The sequence below is a fragment of the Rhinopithecus bieti genome, unplaced genomic scaffold, assembly GCF_001698545.2.
Source record: "Rhinopithecus bieti isolate Rb0 unplaced genomic scaffold, ASM169854v2 scaffold_32017, whole genome shotgun sequence".
Classification (NCBI taxonomy): domain Eukaryota; kingdom Metazoa; phylum Chordata; class Mammalia; order Primates; family Cercopithecidae; genus Rhinopithecus; species Rhinopithecus bieti.
The window spans coordinates 116,862-131,529 of NW_016813578.1; the positions used below are offsets into that span (position 1 = coordinate 116,862).

The 14,668-nt window shown below is 38.1% G+C and overlaps 1 protein-coding gene across 4 annotated transcripts in view; it reads right to left on the reverse strand.

Annotated features, from left to right (window-relative positions):
• ALS2 (alsin Rho guanine nucleotide exchange factor ALS2) overlaps nucleotides 1-14,668 on the reverse strand; it is an 84,659-nt gene that overhangs the window by 19,380 nt on the left and 50,611 nt on the right. For all 4 annotated transcript variants that reach the window (XM_017848653.1, XM_017848655.1, XM_017848652.1 and 1 more), the window contains 11 exons: nucleotides 12,182-12,313; nucleotides 11,648-11,776; nucleotides 11,147-11,217; nucleotides 10,654-10,720; nucleotides 10,105-10,307; nucleotides 9,925-9,990; nucleotides 8,794-8,892; nucleotides 8,022-8,186; nucleotides 6,752-6,863; nucleotides 6,467-6,544; nucleotides 1,465-1,598 (listed from right to left, as the gene is read on the reverse strand). In XM_017848653.1, coding sequence (XP_017704142.1) covers nucleotides 1,465-1,598; nucleotides 6,467-6,544; nucleotides 6,752-6,863; nucleotides 8,022-8,186; nucleotides 8,794-8,892; nucleotides 9,925-9,990; nucleotides 10,105-10,307; nucleotides 10,654-10,720; nucleotides 11,147-11,217; nucleotides 11,648-11,776; nucleotides 12,182-12,313 — 1,256 coding nt within the window. The remainder of the gene's footprint in view (nucleotides 1-1,464; nucleotides 1,599-6,466; nucleotides 6,545-6,751; nucleotides 6,864-8,021; nucleotides 8,187-8,793; nucleotides 8,893-9,924; nucleotides 9,991-10,104; nucleotides 10,308-10,653; nucleotides 10,721-11,146; nucleotides 11,218-11,647; nucleotides 11,777-12,181; nucleotides 12,314-14,668) is intronic.

The following is a 14,668-nucleotide window of genomic DNA, read 5'->3' on the forward strand; positions in this document are numbered from 1 at the left end:
GGCAGGAGAATCGCTTGAATCTGGGAGGTGGAGGTTGCAGTGAGCTGAGATCACGCCACTGCACTCCAGCCTGGGCGACAAAGTGAGACTCTGTCTCAGGAAAAAAAAAAAAAAATAAAATTTAAAAAATAATAAATAAAATAAAATTGATTCCTGTTAGGACAAGGACTTTCTGAACCTTGCACATCTTATAATGAGAATTTAAAATGTGTTACATACTGGGTTCTAAAATACTCTAAGAATAAACATGTACAGAAAACATATCCTTAGGAACAAAAAAAACTGAGGTGCTACCAAATATAATAATAAAATTCAAGCTGTAATCAATAAAGAAAAATAGACATATGCCAAAAACTGTCCACTTCTGTGATTGTGCCACATCTAGGGACAGATGGTGGGAGAACAGAGAATAAAGTCAAAAATGCAATGGGGTTGGGCATAATATACTTAGATTTTGCCTTTTTTCCCTCATATATGCAGATTTTACTATTCCACTTGGTGGGTGTGTGTGTGTGTGTGTATATGTTCTTTACTTTTCAAAATCAAGTTGTGTACAGATTCCATCTCAGAATGCTCTTCCAGGCTGGGCACAGTGGCTCACACCTGTAATCCCAGCACTTTGAGAGGCCAAAGTGGGCAGATCACTTGAGGTCAGGAGTTCGAGACCAGCCTGGCCAACATGGTGAAACCTTGTCTCTACTAAATATACAAAAAATTAGCCGGGCATGGTTGTGTGCGCCTATAGTCCCAGCTACTTGGGAGGCTGAGGCAGGAGAATCGCTTGAACCCGGGAGATAGACACTGCAGTGAGCCGAGATGGCACCACCATACTCCAAACCGGACGACAGACTGAGACTCCATCTCCAAAAAAAAAAAAACACTCTCTCACATGTGGAACTTTCCTTTTAAACATCCATGCTTTAAGGCTTATAATGTAAACCAAGACTATAGACAAGACTATAGATTTAGTCATCTAAAGTAGTGTCAGTTGACAATTCAAGGCGGTTACATCTTGTTTAAAAAAAAAAAAAAAAAAAGAAGACAACTTTGGCCAGGTGCAGTGGCTCATACCTGTAATCCCAGCATTTTGGGAGGCTGAAGCAGGAGGATCGCTTAAGCTCAGGTTCAAGACCAGCTTGAGCAATAGCAAGACCCAGTCTCTATAAAAATTAGAAAAATTAGCCACGCGTGGTAGTGGGTACCTGTAGTCCCAGTTACTTGGGAGGCTGAGGCGGGAGGATCACATGAACCCAGGAGGTCAAGGCTGCAGTGAGCCACGATCACGCCACTGCAGTTCAGCCTGGTGACAGAGTGACACCCTGTCTCAAAAAATAAAAATAAAATAAAATAAAAAAGAAGACTTTAAGAACTTGATTTTGCTTTTAAAATATTAACCAGCTTTGATAAAAGCAAGACAACTCCAAACATTCAATAATTAATCCAGAATTAACACTAGTTACTCACAAAACTTTAGGTCTGTCTTTATCACTCTCATACAGACTAGGTTTGAAGTAGGTTCCAGTGATTTTTATCCCAGATCCCCATTCTCCACTAAAATAACCTTCAATGTAGTCTCCATTTGGCATAGTCAGTGTTCCCTAGGTAAAGTCAGAGAATAAAATGTGGGGTTAGAGGAAATATATTCAATATTTATTTATTTATTTATTTATTTGGAGACAGAGTCTCATTCTATTGCCCAGGCTGGAGTGCAATGGTGCGATCTTGGTTCACTGCAACCTCTGCTTCCTGGGTTCAAGTGATTCTCCTGTCTCAGCCTCCCAAGTAGCTGGGATCACAGGCGCCCGAAACCACGCCCAGCTAATTTTTTGTGTTTTCAGTAGAGACGGGGTTCCACCATGTTGGCCAGGCTGGTCTCGAATTCCTCACCTCAAGTGATCCACCCACCTTGGCCTCCCAAAGTGCTGTGATTACAGGCATGAGCTACCACGCCCAGCCCTCAATTTTTAAAATCAAGAGAAAAAAAGCACTAAATGGTTGTTTTCCTTTTTAACTTGCTCTTTACCAGTCTCTAACTCTTTAAATCTCAAAGAAAATATGGGCACATGCATGTCTCAAAGAGTATATGAAAATAATCCATGGGTAAAAGAAAAAAAAACACACAGGGAAAACTCGAAAATATTTTGAACTGTATGAAATGACCATACAATATATTAAAATTTAGGGGATGATGTAAATTACAAGCAGTGCTTAGAGGGAAACTTATAGCTGTTAACACCTATCTTTTCAGGAAGATCTCGAATCAGTAATGTAAAATTCCACCTAATAAAATTACAAAAGGAGGAACAAACTAACAACCTAAATCCAAAGCAAGAAAGAGGAGGTAAATGATAAAGATTAGTGCAAAAATCAGCAAATGAGACAGAAAACAAAAAATAAAGAAAGATCAATGAAACTAAAAGTTGCTTCTTGGAAAAGATACACAAAATTGACATTTAACTAGATTAATCAAGCAAAAAAGAGAAAACATAAGTTTATAAAATCAAGAGTGAAACAGGTTATTACTACCAGCCTATAGAATTAAAAAAGTTAGAAGGTACTATGTTTTGAAAGTGTCTCCTCTAAAATCTGTACTGAAACTTAAACCCCATGGTGATGGTGGTAAGAGGTGGGGCCTTTTGGGAAGTGATTAAAGACAGTGTCCTCATGAATGGAGCAGTGTCTTAGAAAATAGCCAGAGGGTTGGGCGCGGTGGTTCACACCTATAATCCTAGCACTTTGGGAGGCTGAGGTGGGTGGATCACAAGGTCAGGAGTTTGAGACCAGCCTGACCAACATGGTGAAGCCCCATCTCTATTAAAAATACAAAAATTAGCTGCACATGATGGCACGTGCCTGTAGTCCCATCTACTCAGGAGGGTGAGGCAGAAGAATCGCTTGAACCCAGAAGGTGGAGGTTGCAGTGAGCCAAGATCATGCCACTGCACTTCAGGCTGGGTGACAGAGCAAGACTGTCTCAAAAGAAAAAAAACAAAAAGAAAAGTGCCAGAGGGAACTATCTTAGGCCTTTCTGACCTTCCATCTTTTGCTATGTGAGAACTCAGCCAAGAAGGCCTTCACTAGACAGGGAATGCTGTTGCCTTGATCTTGGACTTCCCAGCTTGCAAAATTGTGAAGAAATAAATTTCCCAGTCTATGATATTTTATTGCAGCATCACAAACATGTGAAGACAGAATGGAATACTAAGAGAACAGCTTTATGCCAACTAAGCAGATAACATAGAGAAATAGAAAAATTCCTAGGAAGACAAAAAGTACCAAAACTGACTCAATGAGAAATAGAAAATCTAAATAGACCTAAAGCAAGTTAAAAAACTGAGTTAGAAATTAAAAATTTCTCACGAAGTAATGCTTAGGCCCAGAAGACTTCATTGGTGAATTCTCCCAAACACTCAGAGAAGAAATAATAACAAAGCTTCGCAAACTTTCAGAGAATAGGGGAGGAGGGAACACTTCTCAACTCGTTCTATGAGGCCAGAATTATCCTGATATCAAAGACAGACAAAGACATCACAATAAAAGAAAACTACAGACCATTACCTCTCACAAATATGAATGCAAAAATCCTCAACAAAATATTGGCATTAAATCCAGCAACATCAACATATAAAAAAATCATACACCATGACCAAGTACAATTCATCCCAGGAGAGCAAGGTTGGTTTAACATCAGTAAAGCAACCAATATTATATACCATATTAGTAGAATAAATGATAAAAACCAAATGATCATCTCAACAGACAACGGAAAAGCACTTTAACAAAAACACTTTTCAGCCAGGCATGGTGGCTCATGCCTGTAATCCTAGCACTTTGGGAGGCCGAGGTGGGTAGATTGCTTCAGCTCAGGAATTTGAGACCAGCTTGGGCAACATAGTGAAACCCTGTCTCTACAAAAAAAAAAAAACTAGCCAGGCATGGTGGCATGTGCCTGTAGTCCCAGTTATTTGGGGGGCTGAGAAGGGAGGATTACTTGAGCCCAGGAGGTTGAGACTGCAGAGAGCTGAGATCACACCACTGCACTCCAGCCTGGGTGACAAAGTGAGACCCTATCTCAAAAAAAAAAAAAAGCTTTTCTCTAAAAAGAAAACAATGCAAAGATGTCCAATCTTAATATTTTCTATTCAACATTCCACAGAGGACTCTAGCCAGTGCAACTGGACAAAAAAAAGAAATAAAAGCCTTCCATATTATAAAGAAAGAAGCAAAAAATGTATTTACTTGTAGGTGATATGATTCTGTATGCAAGAAATCCTAAGAAATCCACACACACACACACACACACACACACACACACACAAATACTAACACTAATAAACAAATTCAGCAAGATTTTAGGATACAAGAACAAAATACAAAATCAACTACATTTTTTAAATATAGCAATGAACAATCTGAAAATGAAATTAAGAAAACAATGCTTTACAATAGCACCAATAAAATACTTAGAAACAAATTTAACCAAAGAAAGGCAAGATGTGTACACTGAAACCTAGAAAACATTGCCGAGAGAAATTAAAGATCTAAATAAACTGTGAGATGTTCTATGTTCATGGGTTGGAATAGTCAATATTATTAAGACGGCAATTCTCCCCAAATTGATCTATAGATTCAATGCAATCTCTATCAAAATCTTAGCAAGGTTTATTGCAGAATCTTGATAAGCCAGTCCTAAAATTGATATGAAAAGGCAAAGAATCTAGATTCGCCAGAACAATTTTGAAGAAGAACAAATTTGGAGGACTTATATTCCTGATTTCACAACTTACTAGGAATCAACAGTAATCAAGATGGTGTGGTATTAACACAAGGAGAGACATGTTGATCAGTGAAATATAACTGAGAGACCAGAAATAAACACATTTTCTGGTCAACACAGGTGCCAAGATTCAACGGGAAAAGGTGCTGGGAAATTTGGATAGCCATATGCAAAAATATTAATTTGGACACATAACTCAACCCATATACAAAAGTTATCTTAAAATGAATCACAGACCTAAATATAAAAGGCAAAACTATAACATTTTATGGTTTTTATTTTTTATTTTTTTTTTAGATGGAGTCTCACTCTGTCGCCCAGGCTGGAGTGTAGTGCTGGGATCTCAGCTCACTGCAAACTCCACCTCCCGGGTTCACGCCATTCTCCTGCCTCGGACTCCCGAGTAGCTGGGACTACAGGTGCCCACCATCACACTTTGCTAATTTTTTGTATTTTTAGTAGAGATTGGGGTTTCACCATGTTTGCCAGGATGGTCTTGATCTCCTGACCTCGTGATCTACCTGCCTCGGCCTCCCAAAGTACTGGGATTACAGGAGTGAGCCAAAAGGCAAAGACTTCTTAGACATAAAATCAAAAGCATAATTCATAAAATTTTTTATAGAGTTCGTTAAAATGAAAAACTTTTCTATTTCAAAAGACACCATTAAGAAAATAAAAGACAAGTCACAGACTGCAAGAAAATATTTATAAATCATATCTGATAAAGGACATGTATCCAGAATACAGAAAGAACCCTTATAATTCATATAAGAGTACAAACAAAATTTTACAAATAGGCCAAAGATCTGAACAGACATTTCATCAAAGAAGATATATGAATCACTAATAAGCATGTTCTACATCATTAGCCACTAGGGAAACGCAAATGAAAATCAGGATATACCACTTCATACCCATTGGAATGGTTATAAGAAAAAAGACAGAAAATAAGAAATATTTTTTGATACAGAGAAATTAGTATCCTCATTGATATGGAGAAATTAGTATCCTCACACATTGCTGATGGGAATGTAAAATGGTACAGACATTTTGGAAAAAAGTTTGACAGTTTCTTAATACGTTAAACATCAATTTACCATAAAACCCAGCAGCAATTACACTCTAGGCATCTACTTGAGAAATGAAAATGAAAACGTATGTTTACACAAGAAACTGCATTTGAAAGTTTATGGCAGCATTATTCACAATAGTCTAAAGTTGGAAATAACTCAATGTTTATCAACTGGTAAAAGAATAAACTAAATGTAGTTTTGGAAAACTATTCAGTCATAAAAAGGAACAAATACTATACATGCCACAATATGGAAAAAAACAAAAACATTACGCTAAGTGTAGGAAGCCACAGAGAGGAGACTGCATGTATGATTCCATTTATACAAAAGGCCCAGAAAAGGCAAATCTATAGAGTGATTAAGAGTGATTAGTGGTTGGCTGGGACTGGTGGTGGAAATGGAAGTCACTGAATGAGCAGAAGGGATTTTCTTGGGTGACAGGAATGTTCTGAAACTGGATTGTGGTGGTAGTTTGTACAGCTATGTTGACTAAAAATTACTGAAATGTGCACTTGAAAGGGATGAATTTTATGGCATGTAAATCAGCTATTTTTAAAGTAAAAAAAATTAGTAAAAGAATTTATTAGAGAGAAAAAGAAGAAAGCTAGTTTCCAACCTTTCCACTAAGAGTCCAGTCATCTGAAAATTCTCCCTCATAGATAGTATCATCTTCGGAAAGCAAAACCCCATTTCCCTATAAGAAGAAACAAGAGAAAAATTACAACACATAAAATAGAGTCACTTAAGAGTGCAAGCAGTCATATCCCCAAAGCCTTATGGAATCTTAAAAGAAGGAAAATAGCACTAAGAAGGTAGAAACTAATCAAAAGATGACTTAAAAAGTTAGGGACAAAGGAGCTTTAACAAGTTAGTAATAACTACATGCAAATATTCCACTCACCATCATTTTATTAAGGTGAAAGTTGCCCTCATAGTATAATCCAAACTGGGTAACCACCACACCATTCCCTTGACACACATCATCTTGCCACATTCCCATATACTTTTCCCCCCTGCACAGAAATAAAAAGAAAAGAAAAAGCACTGAAGACAAGGATAAAGTAGGGAAAAGACAATTATCACATGGGAGATCCCAGGCATCAACCCTAGGCTGGTATAGATTCCATTTTTCTTTTTTTTCAGACGGAGTCTCGCTCTGTCACCCAGGCTGGAGTGCAGTGGCCGGATCTCAGCTCACTGCAAGCTCCGCCTCCCGGGTTTACGCCATTCTCCTGCCTCAGCCTCCTGAGTAGCTGGGACTACAGGCGCCCGCCACCTCGCCCGGCTAGTTTTTTGTATTTTTTAGTAGAGACAGGGTTTCACTGTGTTAGCCAGGATGGTCTCGATCTCCTGACCTCGTGATCCGCCCGTCTCAGCCTCCCAAAGTGCTGGGATTACAGGCTTGAGCTACCGCGCCTGGCCTTTTTTCTAGTTAAAGTAGTTAACTTTGTCTCCTCAAATACGGGACAAGGTGAGAGCAAAAGACATCTCACTCAGTAATGTTCTCTGAGGAATTTAATGTTGTGGTCTATCTGACACAGAGCTGTATATACCCCAGGTAGTTACTTGATAACTTTAAAATATATAATTTTTAAAAAGAAGGCCTAGAATTCAACTCTAAATAATTTCATTTGAAATATAATAAGCAGAATAAAACCTATGCATAGGTTTTTCTTACACAAAAGTTTGCTAACTTAAAAAGAAAGAGGCTGGGTGCGGTGGCTCATGCCTATAATCCCAGCACTTTGGGAGGCAAAGGCAGGTGGAACACTTGAGGCCAGGAGTTCGAGACCAGCCTGGACAATATGGCAAAACCCCATCTCTACCAAAAATACAAAAAATTAACTGGGTGTGGTGGTGTGTGCCTGTGGTCCCAGCTACTTGGTAGACTGAGGTAGGAGGATCCCTTGAACCCAGGAGGCAGACATTGCAGTGAGCTGAGATCGCACCACGCCAGCCTGGGTGACAGAGTGAGACCCTATCTCAAAAAATAAATAAATAAATAAACAAAAGAGTTTGTCATAAAAGAAGGTTCATTTTTCACCTACTCAAACTCAAAGAAATCTTACTAATCTCCATGAAAAAGACAAAATAAGTATAAACTGCTTGTTAAATAATCATGGTGCTTAATCATTTGCTTAAACTGTGAGAAAAGAAGGAGAACACTGTACCTAGTGATATCATCAAAGACACCATATCCTGCTTTCTTATCCGTTACCCACTGGCCAATGAACATACTAGGAGAGGAGGACGTCAATTTCCCACTTCGTAGAAGGCCATGACCATGACGCATATTATCTTGGAAACAGCCCTCAAACACTTCACCAGAAGCATAGCTGTGGTTGGAAAGAATGGATAATTATCACATGCACATTGAATTCTGATGCTCATTTTTGCAAAGTTTAGAAAATCCAAAACCATACTCAGTCTCACTGGTAGCTATAATTATTTGTTTATATGATTATTTATCACTAATTTAAAAAACCTCATTTTGAGTGACTAAAGTTAAAAGTTAAAGACACCATGGGTGGTATTTTGCATTAACATGGAAAAAAATGTGTTTTAGTCTCTTATGGGAAAATGAAATAATGAGTTTTTTGTAAGAGGAAGAATAAAAGTGTCCGTTAGAATCAAGTAAATAAAATAAGATAAATTTATAGATAAGACATATAGGAGTCTCTATGAGAAAATAATGGTTTATAAGGTATACAAAATTTAGATAAGAACTAAATTTAATAATCTAGTATTTTAATCCTGTGACAGATGAGGGGTTGACCTTTAAAAGAAGATCACAGGGAGTTTCAATTTTATTTACTCCTCTAAATTTTATCTATAAGACTAAGCAAAACTTAAACCTTGGAAATTTTGACTATGCAAACATTCAAGTTTACATGGTTATATGAAAAACCAACACCAGTCCAACAGCCTTTCCAATGTTATTACCTGTAGACTCCTTGACCGCACATTTTTCCTTCTTTCCAATGGCCCACATAATGGTCTTCTTTGTTAATTGCCTTGTTTGGGATTCTGTATTCTCCATACCTGCCACGAAAAAGAAAAAATAACAAAAGAATATGCATTTATGACATATTCACCTTTTGTATGTGTATCATGGTAAACATTTTAACAAGGAAGACAGAAAAAACATTCACCTGTAGGAGGAAAGGGTTAAAACAGCATCTTGGTTTAAGGTGAATCTATAACCTAAGCTGTTTGGCAAAAGGAGTGGGATATCAGCCCCACTACACTAAGATATGGTGTTTTAATATAAGTCCAGTGAAAAATAGAAGACCTGTGTCCTTCGCCTATTTCTGTCACTAATTACCTGCACCACCATGTGGTAAGCCCAGGTATCCAGCTCCTTTATTTGGATAATAAGAGGGGCAACTCAGTGGGTAAATGAGATGATCTAAAGTCTCTTCTCATTCTAACAATCTATTAAAAAGAGACTTTAACACATCACAAGAATTTACATGATCACACAGACACACAAAATCACCTACTCAACATTTTTTGTACACTGAAATAAATTACTTCCTTAACATTATACAAAATACTGTCATAAACTAATCACGTAAATACATTTCCAGTGTTAGAAAACATGATAAACTTATTTTAAAAAGTCATTAGAACATCATTAGGATAATATAGCACTTGGAAATGTTTCCTTTAACATACCACAGAAATTAAAGATGACTTAAAACAACTGAAAGGAAAATTTTTCTATGTCCTTTGTGTAAAGGGGGACTACTGTCTCAATAGTCCTACCATTAACATTACCAAAGTTCTCAGTCTTCACAACTGAGAAATTAATAGAAAACATAGCCCCATTTTAACAGATGGAAGGCTGTGTAATGTGAGGTCACACGGCTATCAAGGAAAATGACCCAGTCTAGGTAAATCAGAGGCTGTACCCCTCACTCCTGGCTCTCTTCATGATCATACATGTGCATTTCTAAAAAATAACAACAAAAATCTACTACTTGTTTGAAAAGCAGCTCTGCATACAAAATAACATAATTTATGACCTTACTGAACTTGAATTTACTATCATATTTTACACAATTTTCTTACCCATCTTCCAAGCCATTCCTGAACATGCCAGAATATATCTTTCCATCAGGCCACTTCAAAACCCCTCTGGAATGCGTAAGCAAAGAATAATGCATGTCAACTAATATTTCAGATAATCAATACTTTTTCTATCATGTGATGATCATCCTCACCCCAGGTATAAATCTTCAACATTTTCACCTGCCATGAGGCTTCCCTGAAAGCCAGCGTCCATCATAGGTGGCATCCTTTAGGCGAGGATCTTTGTAGAAAGTATATTTGGCACTGCGTGAAATGGGTGGTTCCTGTCTCTGAACACTGCTACCACTTCCATAAGCGGGAAGATCAGACATCCCTCTCAAAGCCTGATCTACAGCTTGGCTTATAGCTCGCAGCCACTTTGTCTAGGAGCAAAAAGTAACATCAATAAGCTTAAGGCAACAATTCATCAAGCACTGCTTTAAACCCTGTTAGTTTTCTTTGGTGTGAATAAATTATTTGTGTCCTAATGCTTTTCCTATTAATGGAGTAATATTGACCGGCTCTTGGAATTCTGTGCTATATGTTTAAAATTAAGTCACATTAAAAAAAAAAAAAAACCAAGAACCTATAGTTTTGGCTTAATGAAGATTTATCAGACAGAACTGTGCATCATTAGTCAAGCAAGAACAATTTATATTTCTTTTTTATTACACAAGAGGCAGAAAGAGCCAGGGTGAAGATTGAAAGAAAATACCATCATGGACTAACCTTTTCCTGGGGTGTAGATGAAATGAGAGTGAACTGCTCCTCAGGTGTGGTTATCTTTAAGCCATTCCTAAAACGTTCACAAGGATAAATACCAGTAGGTTTAACAACCTGTCGTTACAGTATCAATCCTCAAATTTGAAAAGCAACCTCTTTATTTCAAGAGGAGCAGAAGTCAATTAATGTAAACGCTTGTTTGGTTTTGTGTCCCACCATGGTAGAAAGAACAAAGAATTCTCTGCTCTGGGTTGAACGATGGGGATGTGTGCAATGAAGATGCCTTTTCATCACCTAATCGTGACTTGCCATGATCTTTGCAACAGGCCATTTTATTATCAATAGACTACTTTACTGTCTAATGTGCTGGGAGGTGGGTCTCATTATGCAGAATGGGGAGACTGTCTCCCAAGTCCTCCTGAGCCTTTTTTCACATTTAAGGAAGCAACCTGGGTAACAGACTTAGACGGGGTAGAGTGGGGAGGGGGGACACACTTACACACCACCAGCTTCTTCAGACAGTGGCTCTGCCCACAGCGTGGCCAGAGGGAAAACATGGTGTGTGGAGAACTGAAACAGAGAACATGGAGGCACTTTTATGAAAGCCCATGTAGACCTTGGGGTCTCTGCCCATATCCCCTTCATGTCATTAACCCACATGGGCCCTGCAGTCTCTGCTGCACAACCCCTTGAAATAGTTAAGTCCATGTAGGTGCCATCAATTCTGCCACATTGTCCCCGTAACACAGCTAACCCAAAGGGCCTTGCCATCTCTGCTGCAGGGCCCTCTTCACATGGCTGACACTCATTCTCAAGCTGGAAACTTCAGAAGTTCTCTGAAATCCAGTGCATACACAAATCCATGCTGTAGCCGAACAGTCTCTTTTAGTCAACAGTTTCAGTAAAATCACACTAGTTTTGAACATAAACTGATAGTATAGTTAATAAGGATAGGATTCCACCTTTCAGGGATTCTTTTAAGGTGAGGAATCCAGCCTACCTGGGCATGGACCAGTGCATCATTAAAGAGAATGAACCAATTCACAGAAAACCTCCCAGCATGCTGCAGAGACAGGGCTCGGTTACTACTCTCACACAGCAGTCGACGCTCTGGCTTTCTCAAGGAATCCTGGAATTAAAGACAAATATAACACTAAGTGAAACAATCAAAATCATGTTTACATATAAAGAGAAAATAAAACAGATACAAATCACGTTTAAGGAAATTTGTTGGTCATAGCTTAGCTTGGTGTAAAAACTAAATTTCTATGGGATCTAAACACTTCACAAAAGTAGAGCTCAAAGGAGATTAAAAAGAAAACAAAAACAAATTAAAGGTAAGTCTTCAGAGAGGATTTCTAGAAATGACAGAAGGTATTTAGAGTACCCATTGGTATGGTCCTTAGACATTTTAGGAAAGGGGTCATTAAAATGTTATTACCATAAACAAGTGAGGAACAGAGAAAATGGTATCAATTGTTATCGAAACAGTTGCTGTTTGCTAGGGTAACAAACAACAATTGGCATGGCTTACCGTCATTTTTCCGGGGAAGGTCTTCCAGAAGCCCAGTGTGTATTCTGCTTCCTTCCTTTTCCTGCCGAGATGGAGAGCAAGACACTCATAACAAGAACTGGAATCCTGCAGTTTCTGATATTCTGGAGATGCCTACAGGGCAAAAATTAAAGAGGAAAAAAAGAACATAAAATCATTATCTAGAATCTGTAGCCTCAGTCTGCTTTAGATATATAGTATTAAATGTAGGGGAAAATTTGGCCCAAGAGCATAAGTAGCACATTGCAGGAGACTGGGAAAAGGAGATTGGTTTTAGAAAATTCTACTACATAAAATACATATGAAATAGGGGAATAACTCAGGGGAGAGAGACAAAACCTGGCAGTTACTGAGGAGAGCAGCAGAGACCCCAGGATAGGGCAGGAGTTCTCAAATGTTTTGGTCTTGGGATCCCTTTATTTTTCTTATGTGGACTGTATTGATATTTACCATATTAGAACATAAAATTAAGAAATGTCAAAAGCTTTTATTAATTCACTTACAAAACTTTTTTAGTGGCAGGGCTCGGTGGCTCACGCCTATAATCTCAGCACTTTGGGAGGCCGAGGCTGGCGGATCATGAGGTCAGGGGATCAAGACCATCCTGGTTAACATGGTGAAACCCTGTCTCCACTAAAAAAATACAAAAAGTTAGCTGGGTGTTGTGGCGGGCACCTGTAGTCCCAGCTACTCGGGAGGCTGAGGCAGGAGAATGGCGTGAACCCAGGAGGCGGAGCTTGCAGTGAGCTGAGATGCGTACTCCAGCCTGGGCAACAGAGCAAGACTCCGTCTCAAAAAAAAAAAAAATGTTTTTAGTGAGAAAAGTGGCAATGGTCCACATTTTTTCTAATCTCTTTATTATCTGGTTTTAAAAATGACAGCTGGACTTTTATATCAGCTTCTGCATTTAATGTGCTATATGTTGTTTGGTTAAAACCTATGAAAAAAATGTGGCCTTATAAAGGTATATATCTGCAATAGAGAGAAGCATTTTAATAGCCATTTCAAATGAAAGTGGATATTCTCCTTTGATATTACATTAAAACTTGCTAAGTGGTAGATTCTTAAACGGAGCTGCAATGTGGAATCTAAAACCACAGCAATGAGTTTTTTGTACGCTGAGATGTTAAAATCCAGGGGTTCATCGTGCTCTTTGAATGGGTCTTTTACCAACTACGACTTTGTACCATCTATGATTATGGATTGGACGTATGGAAAATACTGGTTGACTGAATTATGCAGATTTTCCAAATGTTGACATCTTTCTTCTACAACATCAAAAATCACAGGATCATAGAACCACCAATCTCATAAGATAAAGTCCTAAGTATCAGGCAACTGTCACACTCACAGTGGTAGATTCATCTCTAACATTCTAACTTTTGCTTATAAGTTGAGATTTTATTATTGGCAACAAATACTATCATTTGTTCTCTTTGAAATGACAGGTTCATTTACTCATTTCTGAGAAAATATCTGCCAATATCCAAATCTGAAAAATCAGTTTATCTGTCAATTATCCTTTCAAGTTAAAAAAATAAAAAGCAACCCATTCATTTCAACAGGAGCTCTCAACTCAATCACAATGGTGCTTTTTCTTGAAAACCACCACACTTCAGCATGCAGCAGAACTGCTTTACATGTACTTTGCACATCACCACACATAATAGGACATTCTTAGGTGAAATTGTATTTTAACTGCAAGTGCATGGCAATGAAGAATGCAATGACTACTAGTATAGTCTGGTGCCACTGCCTTGATTCCTACCAAGGAACCAGCAGTTTTACCCACCTTAACTTCTGCACTATCAATGTAAATGACAACACAGTGGAAAAGGTAAATATCTTTGTACTATCATGAAAATAGTTTTGACCTTGTGAACCTCTTGAAACGGTCTTTGGAAGCCCGAGGAGTCTGCAAACCAAGATTTGAGAACCAACTACTGGGATGGGTGTAACTGCTATGCCATGTAGTGAGGGAGCAGAAGGTAAGATCGAAGGATGATCTCTCACATTCATGAGTTTACTTGCCACAATTCTGAGAGTCACTCATTTTCATTTTTTTCCATTCACTTAAGAAACATTTAATGAGTATCTACCACATATGAAACATTCTGCTAGAATGCTAGGGAAAAAAAATAAGGCATGATCTTTGTATCATAATTAGGCAGACAAGATAGAAAAATGTACCAGAATAATGCAGTGGTTTTGTTAACAGGTTATATATCATAAAAGACAATCTAGAAAAGTAGGTTAAGAGAACAGATTCTGGAACCAGAGCCTCGATATGAATTGTAGCTCTACCAATTCTCAGCTGTGTCTCAATTCTCTCATCTGTAAAAGGCTGATGATGAAATAGGTATAATAATAATGCCTACTTCACCAAGTTGATGTGGGGATTAAATGAATACATATAACTTGCTTAGAACAGTGCCTGGCATATGGAATTCATTCAATAAATGTTAAGTA